Genomic DNA, 27205 nt, shown 5'->3' with positions numbered 1-27205 from the left:
ACAAGCTTTCAGTTTTTTTCTCTGTTTTTCTAAATAGAGTATTTGTTTCCACTCACAACCAATAAAATGCTATCATTTACTGGAATTCAAAGTGGATTTTCAAACTCAGGAAGAATAGTCTCCCCTTGTATCTTAACAGCAGAATAAAACTAGCTCATTTTAAAATTCCCAAGAGTACTTTCTTTTCTTTACCCTGGCTCTTAACAGAAGTCAAATGCAGTTCAAGCATTACTGATAATATCCAATTTCCCTTCCGGTAATTTTTGTTATGTTACCATATGTAGCTGAATTTTTCTGGTACAATAATTTAGAGATAAAAAAAGGCAAAACAGTCAATGTGTGAGTTCATGCCTAGTACTATTGTCTGAGCCTTTTAAAAGACAGCAAACTTCTCTGCTCAAGAAAACAGCTTTGAATTAGTTTTTTATATATGGGAGCTTGAGTGTATTTAATAAAACTATTTTTTAAAAAGTTGGTGATTGCTCCACATGGAGTGAGCAAGCCATTTGTCACATGTTGAAAATGTGGAATTATTTAATCCACTATAGGGCAACTGATCATTACTGTTCCCATGCTAGAAATATACTTTTAGTCTTGGCTCTGTCATTAATAGTGCAAATTAAACAGGACAGAGAAATCAGCTCCTATTTAAACACTGGAGAGCATTGAAGACCATCTTTCCTGACAAAACTACCCTGAACTGCATTTCAGTCTTGTTATTGTTCTCTGCCATGCCTTGTAGTTTTGCTGACCTACAGGCTGTGTCCAAGAGCAGTTTTCAGCCAGAGGTATGTGCTTTCCCAGTGATTCCTTAATGTCTTCCAAGTGTGCATGGAACTCAATTTAAAAAAGGATCATTTTTTATCCACTACATGACAGTAACTAATTTATTGGGTTCTATCATCACCAAAAATCCTTAAATAGTCATAAATTAGACAACTAGCCATCAAAAGACTCTGCCTTTCAGAATCTTATTTTTTCCAAGTATTTTAACTGATCTCGCTGCTGAGACTTGAAACTAACTCCAAAAAAGCAGTGAAAAATATGTTATTACAACAAACTCAGCAGCAGTTAGCCCTTTAAACAATTTATTTCAGAAGAGCATCCATTTAAGAAAAATGGTAGCAAGTCTATATCTGGTATAAGGCAGCAAATGTATTTTGCCTAGAGCCATGCTTATAGGTACCCTTAAATAGGAGAAGACTGGTGAAGAAATTAAATATTTCATTAAACTAACATAAAATTGGAAAAATAGAGAGGTTTTGCTCACTCAGAAGGATGCTCACTCTTCCTTAGAGCACCATGGCAAAGGACATACCATTGCTGTCTCCTAAAAGGCAGCTTGACTACATCACTGTGGTGCACAGTTGTGAAGACAAGCCCAAAATTCCAAACTTTAAAAGAATTTATTAGGGCCCTAAATGCTGCTGAGAAACCTAAATTTATCGCTTTAACACCTAATTAGGTGCTGAATGGCTGTCAGGAGAAATCTCCATAATAATCCTGTTAGCATTTAATGCCTAATTATCACTGCAGAGAGTAGTCTGGGCTATATAATCGAGAATTACAATGCCTAAAGGACTCAAAGCAGGGATTTTAAAATGCATTTCAGTGAATTATTTCTCAGTATTCCTCACTAGTGAGTTTAGCTGGTACTAACTTACAAGAGGGTGTAAGTTTGGAGTTCTGGAAAAGAGTCGAAACTCACTTGTCTGCCACCTGCTCAAAGGCCTGTCTCACACCCACTGCTTAGACAGACCTGTAAGAATTGTCCATATGAAGAACTGAAATCCAGCTAATATGTTCTCAGCTCCCCAGCCTGTTCTGGGGGACAGATGTGTATTTCCACTTCACCCCAATTCACACCGTTTCTGTGGATGGCTCGATGCAAAGAGCAGTAACAGCTGCAGCATCCTCCACATACAGCAGCCATCAAGGAAAGCCAACTCGAAGCACAGGTTTTGTTTTCCTACCACTCTTGGATATGAAACAATGTGTGGTGAGCATCCCATTATTTTCCAAATAGGAAAACACCCTTCAGGGCTTTCTGTTATAAAATACTTTGTACCCTGAGCAACAATTTAATTCACCCCATTATGCAGAACTGCTCGCAGAAAGCGAGGAGAAGTTAAGAATCAGAAAATAATGCAATTTATTTGAGGAAAAAAAAAAAAACAAAACCTATCCAAAGACTGCGTTAGGATCATGCTTAATACAAAACAGAGCCTACAAAATTAAATAAACCAGAAATTGAATTTGAAAATTTAGAAATTAGAAAAATTCTGCTTCTTAATATAGGAGACCAGTGAATATGATTAAAAAATGAATTTATGCATTTTGGGGGCAGATTTGATAACAATACAACAAAGGAGTAAATATACTGGAGCAGCTAACTCTGCAGTCATCTCTGCCCTGATATAACCCATGGGATCTTAATCACTTCCACCCTAGCGACGTCCTGGCAAAATTCAGGCACTGATGAATGTCTTTATCACCTTCCCTGCTTTTAGCTAAACCTCAAAAAAAAAAAAAAAAAAAAAAAAAAAAAAAAAAAAAAAAAAAAGCTGCTCAGGCTTTGAGGTCACTATTCTAGGATTCCTTTCCTCCAGTCTCCTTCCCCAGCGACTTTCTTCTCATTTTCCTCCCTCTGTGATTAGCCAGACAACACTGCATCCCTGGCAGGACTGCTCCAAGCCCAGAACTGAACAGGCAGCTGAAAGCAACACACCTAAACATTGTGTAGGTTTGTCAGATCTCCTACAGCATGTCCACACCTTATTTTGAATGTGCTCTGAGACAGTCATCAATCTTCAGTCTGTTCCATTTAAACACATCTCCAGCCAGGGGCTTCCCCCAGGCACACTCTGAGACCACTCTGTGTTGTCCCAATAGCTGAGTGCAACATCTGCATCTGGATAAGCTGCACAGGCTAATGAAATTATTCTAGTCTTAAGATAGGAAGACAAGGGAATCTGGTAGGTTTCTAACTGTATCTGAGATGCCTCTTTTGAAGCAGAATCATCACCCCAGGGTGGTAAGATCACACTGTCTTCCTCACCAGACTGGCAAGTTAGTAGTCAGCACCAGGCCAGCAGTCTTTGATTTCCTCTCTCTAGAACTGATTGGGGTTTATTTTCTAAAGGGAAATCCACTCAGTTTTTAACAGCAAAATGAGTTTAAATCATAATGTTTGCTGTTTTCATTTTTTCCCATGACAAAATATTATCACTTACAAGGATGTCAAGTAAAAATAGTTTCACAACAGGGAAAATAAATCTGTTGAAGTAAGTCAATCTTACTTTTAAAATCCTTTAACATCGCTCCCTTTTTTTCCCTATTAGCTTCACATTCCCAATTCTGGAAGAAGAGGCAAATGATGGTTCTCAAGATGAGTGAACTGACACTGTTTTGACAGCCTGTCAGGTAAGTCACTGGGACACAGAGGTATTAGGAAGCAGTAGTCATCTCTCAGCCCACAAAGCTGCAAAGGCTGGTAAGTGCATTCTGAGATTTGCAGGCATCCCCATCTTCCACTGGATTTGAGGGCTGTTTTCTTTGCTCCCCAATGACTACCAAATCTGCTGGCAAAGTGCTGGCTTCCAAGTCTCCCACTTTTTGGAAAGCAACCAGCTCCCAAAGTGCCTTGTAATATCCTTGGAAATTAATGGTTGATTCCACTATCAGCTGTCTCACAGCTGTCATGCAGGCGTCTAAAGATGTTTCTCAGGTTATTGACTCACTCAGTGATGGAGGTATCTGGATCCCAGATGGATCCCAGACTTTCCAGCAAGTTAGCCCCCTCAGCCCCAGACAGCTGAGAATCTGACAAGCCTGACACTACTCACACCACACAGAAAATCATGACCTTTACAATATAAAATGTCATGGAGTTTCAGGTTTACAAAAAAATACAAGTTTCATCTAATCTTGAAAACAGGTTTTTTTTGAGCTCAGCAAGCTCTAAGTTTAGTTCATAATTAAATATTTATTCATCTCTAAAAAAGGTGACAATGTAGTAATCACCTTAGAGGTAGAGGTGACTGACTCATAGAGGTAGTAAATGTGCATATATTCAAAACAGTTTAAAATTCAAAATTACGATATTTTAAGGTAAAAGGTGGCTGGATCTCTAGGCAGCGATACGATTTAAAAAATATGATAACCATTAAAACTGAAATTTTTATATACGGAGTTTAAAAAAAAAAGAAGCTTAATTTCCTAAAAATCCCAGGTGAATACCATTCATCTCTTCCTCCATGACCAGCTACTTTGAAAATGAAATATTCACTCCAGCTTTACATTCCCATCCACCACAGTTGAGGACTTCATGAGGCAGCCACAGCTTCATGATAAAGCTTCTTCTCAGTTGCCAACCAGTGTAACTCAGTTTGGATCTTACATGAGTTGGTGCAGCTGTGTGCATTAGAAAGGGCACAGCAATCTGGAGTCTGAGCTAGCTCTACACAAGCAGAAGTAATACAGGTAGGCACAACCCTGCTAGCACAAAATCAGCAAGTCAAAAAAAATTGAAACCGATTTAAACCAACAGGGTGATCTTAAGAGAGCACTGGTTTTCATCCAGTGCTAGGAGCATGAATTCATCACAGAGCATAACATCAACATTCAGCCTGTGAAATACTGTCCAAGCATCTATTTGTTTTAAGTAGGTAAGTAGGTAAAGAATTCAGTTATTTCTCTGCTCTCTGAATAGCATAGTTTTTTTAATGTATTCTGATATAGAAGTTTTTACCACTGCCCATAGTCACTTAAATCTTTTCCATACATGAGGACTAACAGTTACATTTATGATAAAGACAGTCAAATAGGTCAACTATAGAACTCTAGGGTTCAATTCTGTCATATTTAAGAGATTTCACAATAGCTGATGATGGTGCTTACCAAACAAAATCCTCCTTTAAATTCAATACTTACCAGACTTGCTGAATGAGGCTGTGAATGCATGGACCTCATGGATGACATACTGGTCTGGTGCATGTATCCATATCCTTGAGTCTGGCTTTGTTGATATGCCCCAGGGAGAACAGGGGCTGCATTAAAAAAATACACACGTTAATTAATATTTTAAAACAGCCCTTATCTAACATTTTGTAGAAATGGTAGACTATTTTCACTGTTAATAGCATTAATTTCTCCATACAAAACACTTCCATTATTTCCATAAAGAACATAAGGCTTTTTAAAGGCTGATTTACACATAAATGTAGCCAAAGCTATAACAATACATCCACAAACATTATTAGGGTTAGTTGGAAGGAAAAGTTTAACATACCATTAGAAATTTAATCATTAAAAGGTTTATGAAAGTTTAAGAGACCATGAACTCAATTTTGGTACTGACACAAATGAGGCACTAAATATATGTCCCATAAGCTGCCATCTTTAGGGAATGAATAATGAATAAAAGCTAATACAGTTATGAAATGGTTTACTAGAAATTCACTGTAATTAATTCTTAACCAATTGCAAACTAACTCTTATTTATTAGGCTATGAACAAAGAATGATTGCAGTTCACAGGAAGAGGCAGAAATTTTAAGTGAGCGCACAGTCAAGTTTTTTAGCTTATTCTGATTTCATCAACATTCTTAGTCCAACACAGAGAAATCAATGCTACTTATATATTTCGAAGTCCACCTTATTCAGTATTTTCCTCTTACCACATAATTGTCCAATTTCTTTAATACATATTTTATTCACATTTTAACACTTCTGTATACTAATCAATAATATATTAACTTATATTGTACCAAGAAAGCTGCTGAAAGCATGACTACAACTAACAGGGATCTCTAACTATATTGCTTACTAGAAAAGCATTCATAAACTTCCCACATCTGCCCAAGCATCTTACTATGGCAACCTACTGAAATAAAGCTGTGTTAAAAACATGATCAAAAAACATGATCAAAAAACATGATCAAAAAACTGTGAGAAATAAGCCCAGCATAAGTAACTATCTTCCTAGCAAGGCCAAAAAGTATTTTAAAAGCAAAATTAAAAATACTGAAGTGGTTTCAAATTAGAAAGATTAAAGTTTAGTCACTACATACTTGTGCATATTTTACAAGACTCAGGCTCTCTAAGAATAAAGATTTCTGGCTTGCATGGAGGTTATTACCCCACCTCCACTGTTATTTGCCAGAATTTTACTAGCTCAATGGGGAATTCATTTAGCTACACTGAAAAAAAAAAAGTGTATTTCTGCTGATATTTTTCAAGTGGTCTATTTAGCTGATAGTCTATCTCCTCTTCCAAAAGCTGTCTTTTGGTTAAAGGAGATAGAGCTTATGCAGCAAATTATTAAAAAATCTTCAAACATTCAGCAGTCCAGCACTTCCTGGGATAGATCTCTTGAGCTTCTCGGGAAGTTAGAATCACTTCTGCAGCAGCCATCACACACAGATTCAAAAAGGAGCAAATCTAACATAAGATTTAACAGGGTTCACAATGTGTGAAAGGATCCAGGGCTTGTAAAATGAAAAAACACATGGGAAAATCAAGAAATCCCAATAAAGATATATATTTATTATAAGTATTCATATTTGCACTAGTATTACACCATAATTCTCTGCTTCTTGAGTTGTCAGGACAAGAAATGTGTGTGAAAAAATGGATTACTGAGTAAATTTTTGCTCAACTATTTCAGAAAGAAAGGTCAACCTTGTGCTTTCAGCAAGTTATTTTACTAATCCTGCTTCATTGATTTCAACAAAGGTTCTTCTTAAAACTTACATTTAGTTTTAGTTAGCATATTCAAGTGCACTAAGTGTGTAATTACAATTTGGGATGCTACACTTTGCTCTACTATACTTGTAAAGATCACTAACACTATATATTAACTAGGGTTATTCTTATTTAGAAAACATGCTTCAAACGATTGTAATGAATAGATTGTTTTGTTACATGAGGGAAATTAAAGTGATATGCAGTCAGATGCAGCATTGAACACGATGAATAATGGAGGTTCCAGAAGGGCCAAGTTCATTCTAATGACATATAAGAAGAAAGATATTTTAAAGCAGTTCAATCATCAGAAAATTGCCACTCATTAACATGTTCACAGAATTATCATGCATTCAGTGAATAGTCCTACGTAGTTCATCAAATAATTTATGTTTCAATGTTTTTACAAGCTATTTCCACATGAGCAGATGTGGCTCTTTGTGAGAAAATACTGAAAAACATAATTTAACCAAAGGTTCTGCGATCAAGCTGAAATGAATACATTTTGTCTAATTCACCACCAGCATGAATTGTAGGCCAGTTTGTCAAAGTCAACAGTGTCTCATCTCCTCACACCAGCAGCAAATTACTTTTATGGGTTGAAAACTAAGCACAGCTTGAACTTTTTAACTTAGCAGGGGGAGTACTTCAGCCAACACTGACCACTGATCAGCCAGCAGCAAGCCTGCCCTGCAACAGCAAAGGGCTGGTAGCTCTTCCCTGGTCCCTGGCAGGGTCAGACATCCTGAGAGTCCCTTTCTTCTTCCCAAGAGAAGCAAAGGCTGGTAGGAACCTTTTGTTCTTGATTCCTTCTCCCCAAATGAGATCTTTCTCATTTCCTATCAATCACCCCTTGCCAGCATAAAGCATCAAGCCCAATGATGGTCAGCTTCATTGTGACCTCCAAGTCAACTGTCTTATTTTGGGGAGGACAACCCACAGCTCCCTCCTCTGTCACAAGTGACAGCTGCAGGTCTGAATGTGCTTTCCTCTTTAGCAATCAGTCTCTCACAAGCTGAGACAATTCGGTCAAACTGACTCAACAAAGCTGTTTGCTACTTTACCTGCAATGAGAGAAAACATAAATCTACAAAAATAAACCATTTCTTCCAAGGCATGAGAAATTCGGGGAAGTAATAGAAATTTTAGTATTAGAAAAAGATTTTATACAAACAGAAAGAAGGATTAGTTTTGCTAATTATCTTCTAGTCATTTATTTAGGTATCATATATGTGAGTATAAATATCAGCACTAGTGTTGAAGACACTTGCTTGAATAATTCCATGTGGGCTGGGGGTTTTTCCATTAAAAGAATACTATAGTATTCAAAAACAATCATCATTTTCTAACAACTTTTAACAAAGAATACTGAAGAAACTTTCAGAGGATGGTTTATTTGGAAGACTATTTGGGAATTATATAAATAAGAAGAATAAGTGAAGAGACAATTCTGAGCTGTGTTTCTCATGACATATGGATAATTCAAGGTGAGATTAAATTATGCAGAGAAAGAGTTTGACTTTTTTTCATCACCATCACACATAGTTAACTGCAATCTTTTGGCTAAGTCAGAAGTATAAAGCTCTATAACATCATTGATTGCAGCAGCAGCCAAAGCAATGGTTTTAGTTAACCTAAGGGAACAATAAAACGCAGTGGTGGAACATGAAATTCATTTAAGTGAAGTCAGATTTATTGGTGATGGAGCTGAGGGCTGACTGTTGCTCCCAGAAGTACAGGTGGATTTTTTTTTTTTTTTTTTTTTTTTTTGGCTGCATTAAGACTTTTCCAGATGCATTCTGATTTATCAAAACTCACTTATTTTTTTTCTTGTCCTACTTACCAAGCAAGCCAGATATTCATTTTAAATTATCTATTTGCATAAATGTATCATATATCTCTTACTATATCTTTACTGGTTTCCTCAGAGAAATGAGCAAGAACAATGAATGAACATTATATAAGACAAACAGAGAGGAAGCCTCCAAGAAAAAGAAGCAGCTGGAAGAATGATAGCACCTATCAACTCTCTGCTGCAGACAGTGGGGTCTGCAGTGTGTATACTGATCAGGATATGCTTTGAAAAGAACTGGGGAGGATAAAGGTCAAAATGTAGAAACAGGAAAGGAATCCTTAAGAGAGCATCGTATAACTATGAGCTTAAAAAGAAATGTTATATTAAAAAGAAAAATCAGTCAAAAGTTAGGTTCTGAGATACATTTTCTCAATACCATACTTAAACTCTCTGCCATTCTTTTGTACAGCAAAAACTTGATAATCCATGGTAAAACAATATATCCTCAGTGTTACTTTTGCCATTTACTGCAACACATGCCAATTACTGAACCACATGCAAAATAACCATTCCATTTACTCACACACATCATACACTTTTAAGGATTTAATAGTATCCTTCCTATTCTGATAACACCTTAAGTCACAGTTTCAGTCCTAAGACTTCATACAACTCACAAAGAAAATTGCAACAATCTGTAATCATAACATGGGAAAACACAAAGTTAATATAATGACTTTGATTACTATGTGCCTAGTTCTAATGTCTGCAATACATTAGGTAAAAAGCTGCAGGCTTTCTGAGTGGCACAAAAGAGCCAGAATACAGCATCATCATATATCTCTGTGTTACTGCCATTACAATGAGCTCACCCAAAACAGATGAAGCTACTTAAAGGTATCATGCTCATCCATATATATGGAAGTCCTTCCTTTTTTTTTTTGCCTTGCTACTGCTATATTTTTCACAGGTTACTTCATTTCATGCAGGCTTCACAGACTTTCTTTAGAAAGCTTTCCTCACAGTTTTCAGTTCATTCTTTCTTTGGTTCTTCCCTTAGAAAGCCTCAGCTATGTCCCAGGCAACAGAAGACAGAGTGATGCAGTCACACATGGGGAGATGCAGACCTACAGGACATTCCTGGGGACTCAAGTCACCCCATGTGCTGTCCATGTGCACAAGTCACTGTGTCTGAACTGCACAACCCCCTTGACACTTCCCAGTATATTACCTGGCTAAAGAAATACACCTGGCTAAAGAAATACAACCTTAGGAAATACAGGAAACAAAACTGTTACTGCTCTCTTAAATCTGGTGGATAATAACAACTGATACCTTTTAAAGCCTTCTCCAGAAAGTGTTAAAGAGGTTACTTTAATTGCAAATTCTGGGTAGATAATTTTTTTTTTTCTATCAATTTCCCCAGATGTTGGTAGCTACACACCATCACTGAAATATTTAAAGTGAATGTTTTTCTCAAAGTAGCCTCTAAAAATAATATAGTTTGTCCCCATTTAAAATGAGGGCCAAATTTTCAGATAGGTTCAGTTTCTTCAGGCCTTGTCCTGTCAATTTTTATTTTGGGATCAGCAGATTTTAATACACCTATTTGAGCAACCACAAACCCTCTAATTTCTCCTCCATATTTCCCATGCTCCTCAGATGAGCTCAGCTCAGCACTGCATTAATCATATAAGCAACCTGAGAAACAGTTTTAAGGAGAGATTTGAAGGAGGTTAACACATTAATTCTGCAGAAGTTCACATCCTGCTCAACAGCAGCATAAACAGAACATCATCATTGCTAGCCAAGAATTTAGTAAGATTTAAAGAAGGCCCATATGACAGGCTAATCAGAAACAAGAATCTTGACACTTTGGCAACAAGTAAGGCAGGTTAGATGTGATGAGGGTATAACATTAAAGAGGCATAAAGAGTAGAAAAGTAACTTGACTGTTACGACAGCCAAGCTTTTAGCAGAATTTTAAAGATGATGTGCTAAACATCATTCTCTGCTGAAGTTAAGACTTTTGGAAGAATTTGGCAGGAATTATGAGGGGATATGTCTCAAGGAGGTTACAGGCAGTCCAGCTCTGGTGCCCACTGCATATCTGAGGTTGGTTCCCCATGAGCTGGCTGAGACAGCCTAAAACTGCTGCTACCCCTTCCTTCCTCTCAGCTAGGCTGTTCTTCTGACTTGGTGAGCTCAGCCAGGAATCAGATCAAACACAGTGCAAGGACAGAGGCAGGACCCAATGCCATGGACAGCAGAAAGCAATGAACAGCTAGATCAGCTCAGTTATTGCAAGGTATGTCCTCCTAAGCACCTCTCTATTGTGCAAGCTGCCTCTGAATTAAAACCACAAAAGAGCTGAGCCTCTCACAGACACTTTCCTCCAGATGTCCCAGCACCCAGCTCCAAACAAAGCACCCCATGTAATGCAGGTGCTCCTACGTGTTCACATGTAGCAGACATTGCTCAGCTACTTGCAGGCTACTTGCATCCTAGCTCCCCCTAATACTCTTAAAAAGTCATAGTGGAAGTTTAGAGAATATTAAACCTAAGGCAGCCAGCAAGAGCTGTTTACTTGACAGTATAAACAGGTGTCAGAGAACTTAAAATACTTCAATGAGCGTGCAAGGATTGCCCAGGGAGGTTGATATGAGAACTCTGCAGCAACCCCACTGTACTGAGCAAGGAGATGGTCTCTAAAGAATACAGTAAAAAAGCAGTTGCAGAAGTAGAAAAAACAAACAGAAGAGTACAGGAATGTTAGACAGATGCAACATTAAGAAAACCTCAGTAATAATTTTAAAGTGCAGAACTGATTGCCAAGAATGCTCCTGTCCCCAAATAGGAGGATTTTTTTTTTAAATCCCAAAGTTTCATGCAAAGAGAAATGTTAAAATTTGGGTAAAGAAACTTTTTTTGCCAATCATATCAAAGTATCTATACTTTTCAATCAGTATTACAGCTCATATGTCTCTTCAACATTAAATATATTTCAACACAAAGCTGGATTCCTTGTTTTAAAAATCTCAAACTGAAAAATTTGGTTCTTTTGGCATTGAGACATCCATCCCATGTAACCCTTCCTATATAAAAGTTTTCCTTTTAAACTACCATCTTCTGATGAACACTGAAAAATTCCCAGCTTATCTATTACAGACTTTTTTTTTTAATCAGAAAGAGTAGCATAGCACAGTCAAATTTACTGGGAATAGTTCAGACTGTGTAAACAATACAAAAAGCACTAACCTGATGACTGAAGATGATGAGCTCTGATACAGAAAAATGCTGTTTTCAGAACAGTAGAAAACACCATAGTAAGGCATCTTGGCATTTTTTCTTGTAAAAGTAACTTTCTCTTCATTTCTTCTGAGTTTTTTCCCCTCTTTTCCTTGTCCTTTACTAGTCAGTTAGCCTGCCTTTATGGATGTCTGAGCAACCAGGCTTGTCACTCTCAGTGGTTCTGTCAGAATCAGCAGTTTCTCTGCATGCTATCCATTACAGGAGTCAGTAATAGTTAGTAAATTGGAATATCAAACCCAGATATAATTAGGTTGTTGAAATAACAACCTGAAAGTATGGCCTAATTCACAGAGGGTGTTAATAAGTATCTGCCATGCTCACTGACCTCATTAGAATTGAAGCTCTGAACTATTTGGATTCAGTAGCGAATTCAGAATGTTACAGCTTAGGAAGTTTCCATAACCTAATTTCTAAAGATATAAGACATAAACTGTGCAATCTTGAAATGCTTTAAAAAACGATGGAGAGGAGGCTAACAAAAGTACTGATATTGTGTTTAAAGTATCATTAATTATTCATCATGAAAAAAATCAAGACATCTCCACTCTCATGACTACTTACTGACATACTACAGTTTATAAAATAATGTATTTTAAACTAAATTTCTTAAGTGTCATGATTAGACAAAAATTGTTTAAAGAATAGTTATTTCAGAACTCCATTTTATCAGTTAGCAATAATTAAGGCTAACTATATTGTATCCACCATGCAAATTGAAGTAGATTATTATGGGAAATGCAGAATCATGCAATTATAACTCCTGAGAGCAATTTCAACACATGAATTTAAAATCTGATTTAGAATGAAATTGCAACAAAAGCTCTCATAGCTGTTGAGCATATGACAGAGAAAACTAAGACATTTTGAAAGGAACTACAAAAACATGTCTAGGGTGCTCATGTAACACTGGAATCCTGTTTTATTTGAGATTTCCTTTTAGACAGGGACTATCTCATATTTCAGTCCAAAGTTCTTGATTTGTATGAACAAGCAATAATAATAGTTATGCTGGTCTTTGTGTTTTAAGGCTATCATAAATCCAATAGCAGATGAAGAGAGAATTTGAGAAATACTATCTAGGACAGTGGAAGAACAGTTGGCAAACTGTCTCTCTAGTACATCATAGTCTACATGTCTGGTGATTCAGACCTTCTTAATTCTTCACATTTAAAGGAATGGTGGATCCATCAATTCCATCATATTCATTTCATGGCAAATTATCTTCCAAGGTCCATTCTGGACTCTCTGAGGGTTCTAAATCTCTGTATTTCAAAAGTCAGTCTCTCATGGACAATTTTTTCCTTAAAAAAAAAAAAAAGGAGTATGGCTTTCATTCCTCTTCACAGTAACTGCAAAATAGCAATATATTTTTAAATTTCCCTAGGCTAGCACAGTCTCCAGAAACCTTGTCTGCAAGCAGTTATCAAATAGCACAGTCTAGAGAAAAATGAAAGGAACCCAGCATGTCCTATTTTCTGTAGTCAGCATTAAAAGAAATAGGACAGTCAACAGGACATCTATCCTCACCATGAAAAGACAATAAGACAGGGAATATTTTTGCCAGAAAGAGATTGTGGATACTGCTTAGAGAATAATTTTTATTGAGGTACAGGAATTAGAGGATACTGGGTAATAGCTCAAAAGCTTTTGAGATCATTAATACATTACTGTCCTAGTAAAGCATCACAGAATTGTTAAGTATTAACTACACATAATTTAGTGCTCTGGCAACAGGAGAGGAGAAGAAGCCAAATCTCAAACAAGCCACAGAGTCCCTGCCTGTGTCTGACTCTGGATCAGTGAGGTGGTAAGTGGCAGGCTCATAGCTTACAAAAAGGAAAGCCAGTCCTGTTCTGGTAGAGCAGACAATTTTCATGTTCTGAAAATGACATCAGCTTCCACAGATTACTTTTGGAATGGTCATTTAGGGCTGCAAGACCATAAACACTTAAAAGAATTTATATGATAAATGCAATACCATAGTAGGCCCTTCAAACACAATGTCAAATGAAAGTAACAGTGTTTTTTATAAAATAGGGTGTTAAATGATCTCCCAGAAAATTCAGTAAAATATTTCTAAGTGTTATCAGCCTTTAAAAATATAAGAAAAGGCTGTTTGTAGTATTTTTTCATATTCATGTTTTTGTTGGTTTTGCTAAAAAACACCACAAAATGAAAGTGAACACAATATAAAACTACAATTTAAAATTAATTGTATTAATTATTATCTTCATCCAATGTCTTTGAACAGTTGTTTTGGGGATTTTAAAAGTAGTGTGAATTCTATATCAGACTATTTAAGACTTTATGGCCAGCTACAACCATCTACTTCACTTAAAATTTATTCCTCCTAAAATACGAACCATTTATTCTCCTACTAGATTCCACTGAGAAATTTTTACTACAGCGCTGTAAAAGAGAAAATTACTTAAACTATTTGACTTCTAATCCTAAAACTAGAGTCCTATTTCTTCCTAGCTTTGAATCCAAAAATGTAATTTTAGAGTTATTGTGATGAACACAAAATATTCTAAACCAGTTAAATGTAGTGATAAAAAATTTAGTTTGATGTTCAACTGCAATATCTTTTCTAGATGTTTAATTCACTCATTTTCCTCACAAAAGTAAATTAAATGCATTAAATACTCTATTGTAACCTGAGGAAAAAAGAATTACTAACAGGGTATAGATTATATATTGTCATAGGAATTTTTCTAGCAGTTCAAATAGAAAAGATCGTTTTATTCAGACACCACTACAAATATGAGTTTGGCATTTCCTTCAGTGGTAGCTGGACAGTCCAAAGAGTTCAGCCCGTGTGTCTATTACCAGCTGCTATGCCACAATAGGCACACACAGCCCCACTTCCCTGCTGGTTCTGTGTCTGGAACACAAGCAGACCCCAGGGATCCTGCTTGCAGCACTGCAGGAGCTGCAGCCAGGACTCGCTGTTACAGACTTAGTGCCACCTGACTTTTCTGCCTGACATTCAGCCTAAGTTGCAGCATGTCTCAGCTGAGACAGTAGTACAATCTGCCTTTTCTCTCTTCACACATCCAACTACATTAGTTTATTTATGAAGGCACAAAATGTCTTAAAGCCAGCCCAAGGCATCCTCAGTCCTAGTGGGGCCATGGTGTACCACAAGAAGCTGCAATTCCTACTTAAATTGTGAATAGGACAGCTTTGCTCTAGGCTTCCTCACAAAAGGGAAGATTTAGTAAAATGAAGGTTAACATGTTACATTACCCACATGCCTTTAATTACAATTATAATTTTCTTACATTTACTGAACATCTACTGTTGCCCTTGTGCATTAGAGAGAGAAGCCTGTAAGTTCTTCTCACAGAAGCTGTGCTTTGATTTCTGTGCATCGATTTATTTGCATAGTGGGTATAACCAATCTGAACAATGGTGGAAGGATAGCATTAACCAGGATCATGTATGTCACTGCACACAATTTTACTAATTATATTTATTGTCTACTGGATATAACATTCTCTGAAGTGTATCAAAAGCTGCTCTAGGGAATCACACTGAACAACTGAAAACAACTCTTTGCCAAGGGAGCCATTAACACTTCCACCTGCTGAGTCCCCTGGAAACTTCCTTTCCACTTTCTGCTCACCAACTGTTTAATGGAAAAGGGAACATCAAACTCAGACAGCAGGCAGAACAAACAGAAGTATCCCCTGAACTGCTGCTATACTACAGAAATTAAAAATGGGATCTCTTCTGGATTGTCCTCCACCTGGATGTGTGAGGACTGTCTTTTGATGCTGCCAGATGCCAAGAGTGTGGGAGAGAAGCATGGGAATCAAAGATAGGCATAAGGAATCTAAGCAAAAATATTTTGGAAGTATGTAATGTATGTTCTCCCTGAAACATTAACTCATCCTCAGTGAACAGATACTGAATTAATATGTGCTTTCAGAAGAATCAACAATTTCTATCTTAACCAGCAAGGAGTATTTAGTTTTATTCCCAGCATGCTACACCAGACCTTAATCAAAATCTGACTAAGCAATCACTTGAATTACTATATGAATTTTCAAGCTTTATGTTAAAAAATAAGGTTTTACAGATAGCTAATACCTCTTTGTGGTGGAAAAGAAAGACATATAATTTTCTGGACTAATTTCTCTCATGTTCTGCATTAAAAAAGCAGAGGATACTAAAAGTCCAATAGTCCAGACTAGGACAGAAACCTGATAATGCACAGGATTGTGCATAAATGTAGTCCCAATGCCTTTCTGGATTCCTACACTTACATGGCTTAAAAGGCTCAAATGGTTTATTCAGAGACAAAATTATATATTAAGCAGAAATCCTCTTACCATGTAAACACACAGAAATTAGCACATTTGTAGGGAACAACTCAACTTGTTTCTACCTGAAATCTAAATTCTTACACCAAACTTCGTCTTTACTTTTTCTTCTTACCTCAAATCTAGAGGTAAGAAAGTTTTTAACACCAGGAAGCCTCCCACTGTTTTCAAGAACTCTTCTAGCTGTAATGACATTATTTTAAATCGGGAAAAAAATGCCCTTTGGATATTAGGAGGCACTACAAAATAGGAGGCAGAAACTGAAACAGCAAAATACACCTCCTTCAAATGAAAGATGCAATTTTCAGAAGGGAGAGAGCTCTGTCTTGCTGCCTGAAAAACCACGTCTTTTCGGGGTACAATGTAGTTACAGCAAACCTTTACAAGGGAAACTATATAATTTCTGTAAAAATATATTTGAGAATCGAAGACCAGGGTTCACTAGTTTTGGAGAGCAAGCTCTTTAACAAAGAAAACTCTTCATGCTAAATAATTTGTGGCACCAGATAGATTACAAACATACATGCACTTGTGTCTCTATAACATACAGGGGAGCTATTTAGTTAAGTTCAAAAATATCACAGAAGTTTGTGGGTGAGTTGTTTATTATTTGACTGCAAGCATTTGCAGTACGTTACACACTTAAGAACAAAAAATCACCTGATTACCAAGATGGGAAAACAGTTTTACCAAAATGCTGTTGAATGGAAGAAGACTATTTTTTTCCCATATGTTAGCTTTCAGGTTGGCAAACCTGCTGGAGGCTGGCATGTTAAAGAAGGAAAACCAAAGTACCATCTAGTCTGAAATACAAAAAAGTCAGAAACAGATGTAAGAGTCTGGTAGCTAAGAAAAGTGTCAATGTGATCCTCACTAAGAGGGACGGAGAGTAGACAGAGAGCATCATTTTGATTTGGTTTGTTCAGCTTTCTGTGGCAGGGCAGCCTGCTGACACACTTGAAAGGGGACAAGATGCCTACATTCTTCCCGTGAACTACACAATTCCTCTCCCTCTGAATGCCATGTTTGATTACCAGACTCTAGGGAACACTATGGAAATAGACCTCAGCTACCTAGCAGAAAAGAACAATTCTCTCCTGACTGACAGAGAAGAAAATATAACTGCTGTGCCATTCTGCTTGACCTCCCCAGAATGGCAGAGCTTACCAACTGAATATGAATACGAAGAAGAGCGAAGGATTCTTGCTCTGTACTCCTGACACCTGAACCTGGACATGGAAGACAGATCTCTCCATTACAACATAAAGAGCAGTAAAATATTGTTCTCTCTTTTTTTCTTCAACTTGTCTTTTACTAATGGTGATTTTTCCCAACCTCAAAACCAGAGGGTTTTTTATAAAAATTCATGGGAAGAACAGATCAAGGAAGGGATTTTCAAGATTTTTGTTCCACTTCTTCGTTCAGCTCTTTGCACAGGAGAAGAGTTATGACCACTATCCCAATGCAATGAGACTCCTTGGCTTCATACTAGGAAACATTTGCAATACCAATGTGTGAAATAAAGAGGGATTGTCTCTATTTAATCTGAGTCATTTGTAGTCTTCTTACCAGACTAACCAGGGGCAGAAGGAACAGCAAAGTTACTTGTTCTAGGATTTTCCATGGTATATACGTGTGTGTGTCAAAGCCTCAGGCAAATCCTACAAACAATCATTTTACATACAGAGTTACAGATATAGGTGTGTGCTGAGGGAAGTGAAGGAGAGATCCTTGAAATTAACGTTTAAAATGTCAGAGTTGGGCTGAGCAATAAAAGGCCTCTCCTTGAGCTGGTACACAGAACAAGGCTGCTGACAGTGACACACAATACCCAAGGTCTGTGTTTGCTCTTAGCAGGGCTGTGTTCACACTGCAGCTCTAACAGCAGTTCTTCTAATGGCCTACAGATAAGCTCCTGCCTCAGTGAGGAAAGGAGGAAGATAACCCCTGGAGTCTGAAGGAAGGGAGGGGAGCAGACTCAGATTTCTGGAGCCTTTCTTCTTCAGAAGGTTCATCTTACACAATGATGACATGCCACTGGGGAGAGAGATAAAAGGACTTACTGTTTCTCATTGATTAAACTTCCACTCCAAGCTAGATAAAGACTTCAAAACTTTAAGAATGAGACTGCAGCATTGTGTTCTCTTCAGTCTTCATAGACTTTGGAGTCATAGTGACAGCAATGCCCATTTGCTTGTATTTATTCCTCAGAGGTTGTTTGTGGGTTGTTATTTTGTTATGTAATATCAATGAAGTACCTAAGAAAAAATTTCAGTTTTCTCACAGCAATCTACAGGTTCCTTTTAAGGCGGATAATAAAATAAGTGGCTTATTGAAATCTGTGTATTTGGATTGCCAGTGTAAGTAAAAGAAGATACCTAACCAGGCAAAGATAGAGACCTGCATGCTGCTGCCAGACTAGTCTCATGAAAAAAAAAGAAAGGGAGAACTTCAAACTCATATCAAGGCTCCATTATGCTCACTACTTGTCTGGTGGCAGCAGGTGAACTGAGTCTGAAAAACCTGGCTAAAGGAGTCAAGTGAAAATAGCACACATGCAGCCAACCAGTAACATGCTGGCTCCAGCCAAAAACACAACATTTGAGCACTCAAACTTAAAACACAACAAAAGGCCCTTGAAAATTCTGTCCTAATATCCACTAAGGCTTCCTACATTGCATGTGTTTTTGGGAGTACTGCAAAACTGATTTCTGTTTCCTACAGACTGATTTCTATGTATCTTTTAAGATAATATGATGATGACATCGAAAATAACCAAGAAACCATGTTTCTTCCCCACCAGAGTAACAATATATTCATACCTGAAAATTAACTGATAGTCAGCTCTTATTTTTCTCCATCTACAGACTACACACAATTTAAAATAAAAATAAATGGTCATTTATACTGAAAAAGTCTGAACCTGTGTATCAAGAAAATAAAAAAAAAAAGTGCACACAAACTAGACATAAAGAGGAAATCAAAGAAAAAAAAATTTTAAAAAAAGGAAAGGTTAAATACAAAAGAGGATAAAACCAGCCCTGAAGGTTTCTACTAGAAACTTTCCAAAATAGTGACAGATCAGCAGAGGTGTTGAGCCATATGATTTAACCAAATCATTCTTTCCTGGAGCCTGAATGCAAACTAACAGGGCAGCACTTTACTCAAAGGGAAGGAAGGGGAGCTAGAGAGTGAGTGTGGAAAGAACTAGGAGAAAACCACTGTACAAGGCTGCACAGAAAATCAGAGCACACAGAAAAGACTTTATAAAGAATCTAAATAAAACCCAAAACACAACAGTTGAGGTATTTTTCAGACAGAATGCTGTCAAGAGAGACCTACACTTCAGAACTTTGCTGCTTTTTCCTAGTGTTCTGTGAAGAAAAAACTGCCTGGTCTGTCTTTATAAGCAAAAATAAATCTGACAACCATATATATTTCAACAAGTCTTTCTGAAGAAAAAAATCTGAAAAACCCTTCCAAAAGTAAAGGGTTCCATGCCTGAGAAGTTGCAACATCACTGTTAAAAGCAGGACTACAAGAGAGAAATCATTAATTTCTAATCCTTTATAGCCAAGTTGAAAATAATTGCTAACAATGATGAAAAGTATTTTCAAAAAATATGATTAAAATGAAAGTCCATAAACTGCACCAGCTTGCTGATTGAATTTTACCAGCAATACTCTAAAATACTCTAACAGAATTTTCTGGACTTCCATCCCCCAAAAATCTACTGATTTCGTAGAGAAGGACACATGGTTAAACTCAACATCATAATCTAAAATAACAGTCAGGAACAAAATAGAAAGAAATAATTCTAATGAACAATGTTAGTAGCTTCCCTGTGATGTTATTACTGAAATTCCCCAAGAGAAGAGAGAGTTATTTAGATCTGAATAAGCCTTTAACATCTGGTATGAAGTCAGAGACCCAGCTAAGGGCTGGGAAGAGGTAGTTAAGGAATAATTCTATCAGCTGTGGCAGGCAAGGGTTTGAATTATGTGTCAAATATCAGTAAATGTATCTAAAATAAAGTAGCAATTGAACAATGTAGGAATATGTGGTATATGATGAGACAAGGCCAAAGACTCAAGAGATTGTAAAATTGGTTACAGGTCTCCAACTGTCTTTCATGTTGGCACACCACCAAATAGAACAATGGCCAATGAGAAACTCTGCTGATCTAAGAGTACAAGCTCCATGAGAAACAGCCATGGATTCTCACCAAAATAGATTTGGTTCCCATTTATGGTATAAGAGACATTGTATAAAGGTCATGGGCAAACTTGTCTTGCGGCTATGTGCAAAATAACCATTTGAATGGGATGAAAAAGATTAGCATTTTTGGCCAAAGATGCTATCTTCTGCTAGCTCTCTTTAAGTGTTTTCACAGAAATGGCATTTTCTTGTAAATCATTAGGATTATGTTCAGTTACTTAGCTGTGGCACTTATTTCTTCCCTGCAATGGGAGCTGTCTACAAGTGCTCAAATCCTGGCTGGTCAGCTGGGTTAAAATGGAAACAATCTCTTGCTAAAATATGTTGATCTTGGGAAGGATATATTCAAGACATCACCACAACAATAGATTCAAATACAGCCACAAAAAGCAAGCTTACTAGTGCCAGAACAACCAGGAAAATAAAGCCCATTTCCATTCTCAAGTAGTAAAAAATATCTGTTAAAAATCAAATCAAGCTGACAAAGCAATGTTGAAATGGCTTGTTATACTTCCAAAGAAAAGATCAGAACAGCTATAGACAAACAATGTGCACTGGACTGTGAAGACCACTTTGCACCATCAGAATAGAAAAACAACACAAATGTGCATAATTGCTATCATTTATTAAAAGAATTGAGAATATAGTTAAAATACCAAATAAAGTTAGCCAGATATGATAAAAGGCAGTACATTTCTGTCAAAGATATGTGTTTCTTTCTTTGTTCAGAGTTAGCACTTCAGTCTGAACACCTTCTCCTTCACCCATTCTTAATCAGAGCTCCTTGATTGTATTTACGCAGCACCCATAAAAAGGTAGTTTCCATAAGCACCAACCACCACAGTAAAGTATTACTCCAGTGAATGGGCAAACATTAACAAGTGCAGTCTACAATTAAGATGCCTTAAAGTCTTCTAAAAGCATGGGTAATTTGATGTTGTGTAAGCAATTAATTGGTTTCTTACAAGACAAAAAAAAGTAACCCTTTGTATAATCTTTCCAATGCACTGAGAAGCTGAAATCACTATTTTAAAACTATCTATATAGAATACAATGATTCAGAATATTTTCAATTCATCATTCAACTCTAGTGCATACTGTAACACCACTAGGATGACTAGACCCTTATTCATTATTCTCCTAAATTTTCTTCTAATCAACAGCATCAAACAGGTACACAATGTGGGTTTGTACCCGAGAAGGCAGATTTGTCAAAGTATTCTAATGTTAATCCATGTTAACCATAACAGACTACATAAACTGCCCAGCTGAATGTTAACCTTGGTCCTGAAGCCACTGACAGGATGAGAAAATTTAGTTATGTGAGAAAGAGAGAACACAATAAAATTCCTTGGATTTTTTTTAAACATCAAAACAGAGAGCCACAAAAAACCTGCATATTTGAATATGGGAAATAGTACTTTAGTCACTAAAATACTATGATATACTTGATTTACCCATTGAAAAGCCCAAGGTAAATATGCTTTTTTCAGGTTAAAGATGTATTTCATTCAGTTACATTGTGTCATTTGAGAGGGAAAAAAAAAAAAGAAAAGGAAAAAAAAAAAAAAAAGAAAAAAGCAGATTCATGTACATTTTGCAAAACCACAACACACTTTCTTTAAAGCACTGTAAATAGGAGTTAACAGGGCTTTGGAGCCAACAGCATTACCAAAACTGTGAAAGAGAATTCACAATAGAATGGTATGGCACGCAGAAACTGCACAGTTCTGCTTTACTTCCTTTGTCAAGCAGGCAACAGCTTACCAAGTTTCTACTTGTGACTACACAAGGATGTGGAGTTAATACAGGCCTGTGAAGTCTCAACACACTGCAACAGTGGTGTTAGTGAAAAAAGGTGGGAATAAAGGGTACCTCCTTCATCAGATGGCCTTGTTATCTCACTGCAGTAAGAAAAGGTAGGGTTCGTGTCAGAGCCATCTGATTTATAATCCCCCAGACTGGTAGAATGTAAATACTGCTTACTGTAACGGCTTGCTCTTTCTACAAAGGTAGAAAGAAATAAAGAATATCACAGTAAATAGATTATGGAAGTGCAAACACAAGCAACAACATAAACCCCACCACTGCTAACATTGCTATTCATACACTGATGGCTGTAAAATTAGAGAAAAGTCAATTCTTTGCAATTTTGTTTCCATTTTGAGCATCATTGGTTCCAAACCTTGCTTCAAAATCTAATACAACTAAAGCTTTTTCTTTGCTTTAAAAGAATAGAAGAAATGGAAGGTGGTATTGAGATACCAGAAAGAAAAGGGATAAGGATGAAGAATACAAAAATTTCCAGTGGAAAATCAAATTATTCCTTTATCCCAGCATGTGGAAATACAGTTGTATGTTGTTCAAAAGAAAATTTAAAAGTTTCAAAGTAGCAAAGGAAATGCATGTGAAAAATGAAACATTCAAAATAAACACTACTATGCAGGGAAAGCATCAATAAACTTGTAAAGCCAAAACCCGCTCCCTGTTATTACGTTGCTTTCTCTTCTTTTCCTAAAGAAAGCAATGTATCCTAAAATTATGTACACCTTGGAGCTGCAAATAGTTGAACAAAGCATAATATTATGTGCCATATAGGCAAAATGTGCACGGAAAAGAAATCAATTTTGTAAATAGGCCACTTTATATAACTCTGAAATTTTACAAGGTCCAACTATTTGAAAATTCTACTTATAGCAAGGACAAAGTAGGTCAATGCTTTTTAAATGGCTACTTGTAAGTGGCATGAATAACTTGTTTAAGAAAATATTTCTTTCACTATTTCTTATTTCCACATGTGATTATGGCTGAAGTTCCTATAAAATACTGCTTTTAAACTACAATAGTTATAAATATATATACAAGTATGCTTATAAAACATATGGCTGGCATATTGACCTGAAAATTTACAGTATCAGCTTAGTTTCATAAACATGAAAAGCTGAATTGGGGAAAAGTCAGGATATAAGCAATACCAGAAAGCATATGCAGACTCCTAGACTGAATATTGTCCTCCAGAGGATCAATGTCGAAGATGGAGCCGGGATCTGTGCGCCAAACTTTAAGATCTTTTTCCAAAGCACAGAAAGTATAAGACAGACAAACAACAAAGGAAGTAAAAGCATGAAAGGAATGAGCTTTAACAATCAGCAATCAATTGCCTTCATCTAGAAATTAACCAAAATACCTAGATATTCACCTGAAGAGATCAGAAAGCTCAATTTCCTGCTTAAAAGAACCTAGTGTATTAATTTTAAGCACTAACATTAAAGGAGACTTTTGCTCATAATTTTTCCGCATATTCTAAACATGACCTTAGTATGCTCTTAAGTCTAAATAAACATATAAGAGGTCTCTTCCAGGAGCAGAACCAAAATCACCAGAGGCATAAGATTATTTCCCCAGTTCACCAGCAGCACCCTTTTGCATGGAGATGGTGCAGTGTATATCCCTATAGCTGACAGTCAGCAGCACACAGCTCCACAGCTGACAGACACTAGAGACTATCCTTTGAATACAGCACAGATCATGTCAGCATAAGAGAATCAGGGCCATAGCTCATCCAAAATATATTTCTACTAATTGCTTAATTCATTTAAACTCAAAAGTATCTATCTTTCTTAATTAATATTTAAAAAAAAAAAAAAAACTAAGGTGACAAATTCAGCTGTAGAAATCTGCATTGTACACATCTACCATAGGATAAAATTACATCCACTCTTGAACTGTGCCAATGTGTGCCCACGGGACCAAGAGGCCAATGGCATCCTGGCCTGGACCAGCAACAGTGTGGCCAGCAGCACCAGGGCAGTGACCATAACCCTCTACTCAGGACTGCTGAGGCCACACCTTAAATCCTGGGTTCAGTTCTGGGCCCCTCAATTCCAAAAAGACACTGAGGTGCTGAAGAGAATCCAGAGAAGGGAAATGGAGCTGGGGAAGCATCTAGAGCACAAATCTGGTGAGAAGAAGCTGAAGCAGATGAGGGTGTTTAGCCTGGAGAAAAAGAGGCTCAGGGCAACCTTGTCATTTTCTACAACTGCCTGAAAGAAGGTTGTAGTGACGTGGGAATAGGTCTCTTCTCCCACGTAACAAGTGACAGGATGTGAGAAAATGGCCCCAGGTGTGCCAGGGGAGGCTTATATACTGGATATTAGGAAAAGATTATTCACTGAAAGGGTTGTCAAGCACTGGAACAGGCTGCCCAAGGAAGTGGCCGAGTTACCATTGATGGAGATATTTAAAGTATGTGTTGACACGATGCTTGAGGACATGGTTTTGTGGTGGGCTTGACAGACCTGGGTTAATGGTAACATTTGATGGTCCTAATGGTCTTTGCCAATCTAAATGATTCTATGATGTCTAAAATTAATAAATATTTTAATCTCTTCAAACCAGTTTCAATTAAAAGCTTGATGTAAATTATAATCAGTCAAAGCACAAATCTACCAGATCACACATTTTTACTGTAGCTTCTTGGGCAGACCTGGCTGCAAGACTTACTCCATATATTGGAAGTAGGAAAAATCTGTCTTCCCAGATTTGTTCTTTTGCTGGTTTGAGAGGTACCAAGCTAAGCAATGGGTTGTAGGTAAAGTAGGACAGTGAGGACCCAAATACTTCTTGTTTCAAATTATTAATAGCCTAGTTGCAATGGAAAGAACAGACAGAGCTAAAATAAATCCCATGGCTTTAGAATACATTCAATGTATGAACATTACACATTATCTACCACAACTCCCATAAGGTGAGGCGTAGTGCTAACTCCTTCCTGCCAAGATAAATTAAAGCCAATGCAAAATCTTTTGATAAACTATGTGTTATTCCTAATGGAGATAAATTATGCACCTACATAAAGCACTGATAGGCATGAGAAGGGAATTGGTGAATGCGCAACTTGTCCTGTTTGATCATGCCTTAGTAAGTGAAAATATAAGTATGGCTTCATGGCAGCACCTGTGCAAGTCATTGATTTGTATTGCTTTTATCCATCTCTCTGATCTGAAATAACATGCATAGAATCAGAATCTTGGCAATATATAACACAAATCAATTTTAATTCCCTGGTAACTTTTGCCAAGGAAAAATATCCTTATATTCATGGGAGAATTGTGGTTTCTCTTTAGCAACAGTACCAAAGCTCACCAACATCAATTTATCTTGATGGGTTTAGAATAGGATTAAAACTAGTGTCTATTTGCCAGAGCAGTGTCATTAATTTTAGTAGCCAGGCATTTGAAAAAGTAGCTCTAGCTTCACCAATAATACATTAAAAATCAACAAGAGGGATTCTGACACACTTTTTCTAACTGGCTGAACAATTTACAGCTACAAAAAATACTCACGAGAGTCCTAAGTACATTTTTCAGTTTGCAGATTTTTTGTGAGCTGCCAAGGACATTTCAAAAGCAGGGAGCTCACTACTTCTTTTTAAACAAGTAGATATTATAATTGCAATTAAATTCCAAAAAAGTGTTAGCTGAAATAGTCATGGTCTTTTTCCTTTAAACAGTTGTACAATTTTGGCAGACATGGGAAAATAAGAATTTCTGCGTTTTGATACTGGAGTATTTTTATGTGATAAATAATACTACGTATTTCAGTTCTTACAGGTCAAGAATCTATCTCAGGAATGTTCTTCATTCCAATCTGCTTGTGCTAGCAAGGCTTCAGCTGCTGAACTTGGGATTGCACACGTGGCTCTTACACAGGGCTACAGCACACATGCAATGCAGCAGAGAGCAGGAGGCTCGTAGAATACACTAAAGAGCAAATCACAAACTGAATGTCACACTGCAATTTTACAGAAGCCTTTTTCTTTTTCTTTGGCTGCACCACAACTATGAAAGTGAGCAGTGATGGAAGACCATCAGCACCTGCCCCAGGCAGAGCTCTCTCAGCACACACTTTTGGGAAACCTCTTCTCATATAAGGCTACCATAGCTACAGACACATAAAGGATGGCAACAAAAAAGGAAGGAAATATACTTCATTATGTGGGGGAGACTTACTTGGGGACTTTATGGAACAGACTGAAAAATCATCTGGCAGGAAAAACATAGTTAACCTTGCTTTAGGCAGGAGGATGGCCTATGTGACCAAGTCAGTCCATTTCACCTGCAATTTCTCTGGATTTTGAGATGCAAACTTAAAGCCTCACTGTTATCACTATATATGAAGAATTTTAGAGTGCTATCTCAGTACGGTTTTTTTGTATGCAGACCCTCTGGGATCTACATGGCTGCAAAGCACAGAAAAACAGAAATGGGACACACCAAAACAAAAAGGAAACAAGAAGAAAAAAAATATTCCTGTTTCCTTTGCCATAGCAGACTTGCTGACTTTTCAGCAATTTCGAATATCCATTTCAATTTTTAAAAAGAGTTCATTGTGGTTATGCCAAATAATACCTTTATGCAACACCTTGTCTTTACATATAAATTTAATCTATATTCTATCCCTTGAACACACATCCTTATCTGGGACCATCTTTCAGAACATCACTTCTCAACATTGGTAGTTGATTTACCAGAGTTAGTAATGAATTACAGCCTGAGATATTTACAAAGCTGAGTGAAATTGTGAAACACAAGGTAAATAGATATATGCAATTCTGAAGAAATTACTGACTCACAGAATGGGAAATTTCAAACTGGCCTGCAAAATTTAAACGTTGATAGCTTGCAGAATCAGTTTTAACCATCTTTTTTCTGTGTAAAATTAAGATTGTAGATATTCTGACATTCCTTTTAGAGTCAAAATTCAAGTTTAAAGTAACAGCTAGCCATATTTTTTTTTAATTATAGAGC

The 27205-nt window shown here is 36.9% G+C and overlaps 1 protein-coding gene and 1 long non-coding RNA gene across 25 annotated transcripts in view; one reads left to right on the top strand and one right to left on the bottom strand.

Annotated features, from left to right (window-relative positions):
- LOC110470607 (nebulette) overlaps positions 1–27205 on the bottom strand; it is a 135223-nt gene that overhangs the window by 5310 nt on the left and 102708 nt on the right. For 22 of the 24 annotated variants that reach the window (XM_085565704.1, XM_085565669.1, XM_085565691.1 and 19 more), the window contains 3 exons: positions 23372–23464; positions 22272–22400; positions 4933–5048 (listed from right to left, as the gene is read on the bottom strand). In XM_085565704.1, coding sequence (XP_085421830.1) covers positions 4933–5048; positions 22272–22400; positions 23372–23464 — 338 coding nt within the window. Of the gene's footprint in view, positions 1–4932; positions 5049–11921; positions 13152–22271; positions 22401–23371; positions 23465–27205 lie in introns of those variants that run through there. The other 2 variants (XM_085565767.1, XM_085565794.1) reach the window with 2 other exon arrangements.
- On the top strand, positions 5044–9843 carry LOC146768137 (uncharacterized). Its single transcript, XR_014951004.1, has 3 exons — positions 5044–7528; positions 8108–8230; positions 8672–9843. It is a non-coding gene; the product is annotated as an uncharacterized LOC146768137 (long non-coding RNA).

This window comes from Lonchura striata, chromosome 2, assembly GCF_050655825.1.
Source record: "Lonchura striata isolate lonStrDom1 chromosome 2, ASM5065582v1, whole genome shotgun sequence".
NCBI lineage: Eukaryota > Metazoa > Chordata > Aves > Passeriformes > Estrildidae > Lonchura > Lonchura striata.
The sequence above is the reverse complement of the archived record's forward strand: the minus strand, read 5'-3'. Positions and strand labels throughout refer to the sequence as shown.